Below are 4213 nucleotides of genomic sequence, written 5' to 3' on the forward strand. Positions count from 1 at the left end.
CTGATATCATCATCAAAACACAACAAATAAGTCATTAACAATTCAATCCTTAAATGCTTAATCTATCCCAAACTTGAGAATGGCACACAGAAATTATAATATTACATTTGTCTTGATAACAAAAATATTACAAACTATATTACCCAGATTTTCAAAACAAATCAGCTTCAAACATATATGTTGTTAAGGTCTAAAGCTCCTGTAATTAGAACTCACTGTTATCATAATCAATGTAAGAAATATGTTTAGGAAGATCTAAAGTTTCCATATTATCTACCACTGTTATCATTACCATCATAATTGCCATATGTACGGTATAAATAAACAAAGTTTGGGAGGAAGTTATCATTTTTGTGTGTGACAAACATATGAACCTATAACTTTAATTTACTCTCAACTTGTCAGAGCTTGCGCAGCAACACCCCATCTCCATCACTGAATCCAGAGCTTGATGGATTGGCAATGGCCTATTTGCATTCATAAATTTTGATAAATCTGAAATAAAGCTACATGTATACATTAAGCAGTATCAAGTTACTTCAAAACCGGAACTACAATCAATTCTAATCGTAGAAGAGAAATCAACGCAACAAAATGAACATGCAACGGTTGTAAGGTCAACGATCAACTCAAGCCGTGGACACATCATCTGACATAACTCTTCTTGAAGAAATTTTGCATGCTTTTCATATAATGGTGCACTACATAATTCCAGCCTAGCTTCCACTCTTAGCAGCCATCATCATATGGCAAACTATTTACACATAGATACACATATTACACATTTAATATGAAGTTTCTAGTTCAGCCCTGGTACGACCAGATTGGGATAAAGGATGAGGACCTACACGAAGATAAGGAAAGATGACAGAAAGAAAATGGTTACATCACACATAGCAATCCATACTACTCGATTTTATGCTGTGAATTTCACTTCATTCTCATAAAACAGAAAGAAAATGGTTCTCGCATATAGCAATCTAATCCCCCCAGAGATTCATGGTATGAGTTTCAATTCATTCTTAGAAACTGTGATCAGAAGCTAGCTGACCCTCTACTACTATTTTTAAAGGCCCCAAGCTATACAACTGAAACCAAAATCTTCAACAACATGAAATTTCCAAGCATAAACATAGGACATAGGGTTAGAAGTTACGAACTTAGAGACCTCGCAAGGCGCCCTCAGCAAACTCTTCTTGCCTTCGCTGTTGCTCCACTCGATTCTGGCACTGCATTTCAAAGCATTAACTTCAAGGGGTATCTTCTTATTCAGTACAACTTCTCCATTGATCCATGATCCATCGAACTTATCATTGGACAGGCCGCCTCCTGTTGATTTAAGCCACGAACACTCTGGCTGACCCACCATCTTCTTGTAAGCAGAATTGGTCCAATTCACCCTGTTTGTAGAGTCAGATATAAGTGCTGGAAGAGTCTCTCTTTCCATCTCCTCCCGAATCTTATCCACAGTTTTACAGAAAGGAGAGATTTGCCGATTGCTTTCTTTGATACATTCAATGTCAATAATAGAACCCACTGGTCTATTTGCCTGTGGCATAATGACGACATTTTCAACTGGACTTGAACTCTCCCTGGTTGGTGGCATCCCTGACATTGCATCATTTGGGGAACTTTGCATAAAATGAGTATTTGAAGAGCTTGCTTGTGATGCCAAAGTGTGATCTCTATTCATTGAAGTCTCATTGTTGGATCCGCTAGCAGTTTCAGGAATGCTAAACTTGTTCACAAAACCCCACAAGATGGTCTTGAGGTCGGCCGCGCCCTGAGCGGCTGACTTAATCATGTATGAAGCAAGAGGTGTGGGGGTCATGATAAGTGGCTGATATGCACTACTCTTTCTCTCCTCAACGGCTTTTACCATGCTATCATATGCTGGATTGAACCATAAAACATCCTTACGATCACTGTCCAACAACAAAATGACCGGATCACCAGACTCGAAATACCTCTGGTTAAGGAGTTCGAAGTCAATACTTGGCACAAAGGATGTAGTAGGGTCCGGGCGCTCATCCTTACTAGTTTGGCATGGACCGACACTTTTCTGGATAACATTTATGCCGAAAAGTCTCAGCTGAATCACCCCTTTACCAGGCGATGCGTCAGGCATGTCAGGTTTGGGATCAGAGTAAGGAGAACTAGAATCAGAAGAGCCACAGGCCGGGCTCTTATGCAATGATGGTATCTCCGGAAGCAATGGAAGAGTAACAAGGCTCTTTTCGTTCTTTTCCTCCCTCATCTCTCGTTGGCTCTCACTAACAACAGGAAAAACCAAGAGTTCAGGTGACCCACAACCACACTCAGAATCTTCCATAGTTTGCTCAGACACAGCTTCCATGTCTTTTGCAGGTTTCTCTGCGCCCACCCTGCCAATTGAATTCACCACGTCTATTATGGTCAGGCCTCCCGGTCTGGCAGTCATTTTGTACGGCCCGCTGCTTCTCTCTGAACAAGCAATGGCTGCCGCTCTTTCCATGAATCCTGAGTCCTCAACATTCAATCTCTCCGCACTCGAAGACCCATCCAAAGGGTGCACAAACTCTGTAGGCCTATCAGCACCTATTGAACTTGTTTGAAAGGTAGCCTGAACGACATGGGTGTTTCTCTCGGAGCCTCCCAAGACACTGCCTTTGCTAGTGCCAACCTTTGGTCTCTCTGTGCCTCTGGGCGAAGGCCTCTTATAATGTGAGGACCCCCCCTTTCTACGAGTTCTTGTGGGGCGAAGAACACCACTTTCAGCATAGTGGATTTTTTTACCCTTGCGAGGGCTGAATTTTGAGCGCGCTCCGAGAGCGGCGTCGGAATTGGGTTTACAATTAGAATTAGACTCAGAAGCATTTGAAATCATAGGAGCGGGTCTCGGAGCAATCGGTCTAAACTTGGACATTATCTCATCCGTCTTGGAAGTAAAAGCAGTTGCTCCCTGCTTGTACCTTGCAAAGCAGGTTCCTCCCCAATCCAAGCTCCCCATCATGACTGCAACCCTCCAGCGCTGGTTCTTCTTCACCTAGGGCTTTCTCCTCTCACCAAACCTACAGTTTTGCAAGTCCCTATGTATAGAAGGAGGCTCAAGATCATGTGGAGGCCATGGCGCTGGAATAGTTGAAACGAGGGCATGCAATGATCTCAAAGGAGCTTTCTCCCAATCCATAATTGGAGGGTTCCGTATGCACCATTTTGGTACTCATTATCAGAGTAGAAATCCCCCAATATTGACAGCATAAATCTTCCTGTGACAACCCAGGACTCGGACAAGGACGGGCCTGATTACCAGAGCCGATGCTTTGGAGATTGCACCACCCACCTCACCATTTAACATTCACATCAGCAATCACCCAACCCCACACACAACTGATGTTTCTCTCGCTGGATGACACAATTGAAAAACTCTCCTGGCGGCACTGCTGGAAATTTAGTAGGTAGTACAAGACGGAAAAAAATCCTTTCCCAATGGCTACTGGGTGGATAGAACTCGGGAAGACAAAAAAGGTTGAATACTATCAAGTGGGGGAATAACAAACTACCTCTTCCACGTGGCTGAATCAAGGCTCTTGTCTGTCATGATCGCAGCAAACTCCCTTCATACTTTGCTTTCCTTGTGCAAAGCGTGCAACATATTGTCCACCAAAACAAGTAAAACTACCAAGAAACTCCATGAGCATATATTGGGCTCGCCATAGTTAACAGTTAAACTCCCACTCATATTCGGCATTCACTTTTCACTAACAAAGATTTCATTTTGAACTCTCCTAATCAAATCCTAAGCCCACCAACACAAATAAACCTACCCCTTAAGTACCCGCTTAGATTCATTCATTTTAAAAAATTTCCCAAACAGCCTCAAAACAAATCCCAAGCTCTGTGGAATGGATCTAAACCTTATATGCCCCGTTGTATGAGCCTCTTCAGATTGGGTTTGCACCTATTTATCGATCCAAACTATAGTGGAGGACCTCTCTACTGGAATCTAAATTTGGTAGGCATGTCCAAAGAGCAAACTTACGCGATGTACATTTACTTTATATAGAAATATCTTGTGTGAGATTCTAACTTGACATTCGGGTTTACGCTTATGTACCCATCACTATTAAAGGTCTTATCAACATTGACGGTGGAGATTTATCTAAATTTTTATGTTTTTTTCCTTTTTTCAAATTGAAGATTTATCTGAGACTTGATAGGATGAAACAATCCA

The 4213-nt window shown here is 42.1% G+C and overlaps 1 protein-coding gene across 23 annotated transcripts in view; it reads right to left on the reverse strand.

Moving 5' to 3' along the window:
• LOC149559450 (uncharacterized) overlaps positions 1-3649 on the reverse strand; it is a 67063-nt gene extending 63414 nt beyond the window's left edge. For 4 of the 23 annotated variants that reach the window (XR_016365157.1, XR_016365158.1, XR_016365159.1 and 1 more), the window contains exon 1: positions 1161-3645. Coding sequence is in view for 20 of the 23 variants with exons in the window: in XM_089833362.1 (XP_089689488.1) it covers positions 1161-2992 (1832 nt within the window). In the remaining 3 variants the exon portion in view is untranslated. Of the gene's footprint in view, positions 1-202; positions 496-661; positions 845-1160 lie in introns of those variants that run through there. The other 19 variants (XM_089833357.1, XM_089833356.1, XM_089833354.1 and 16 more) reach the window with 11 other exon arrangements.
• Between the last annotated feature and the right edge of the window lie 564 nt (positions 3650-4213).

This window comes from Cupressus sempervirens, chromosome 5 (genome assembly GCF_028749045.1).
Source record: "Cupressus sempervirens isolate cs-2001-9-10 chromosome 5, ASM2874904v1, whole genome shotgun sequence".
NCBI lineage: Eukaryota > Viridiplantae > Streptophyta > Pinopsida > Cupressales > Cupressaceae > Cupressus > Cupressus sempervirens.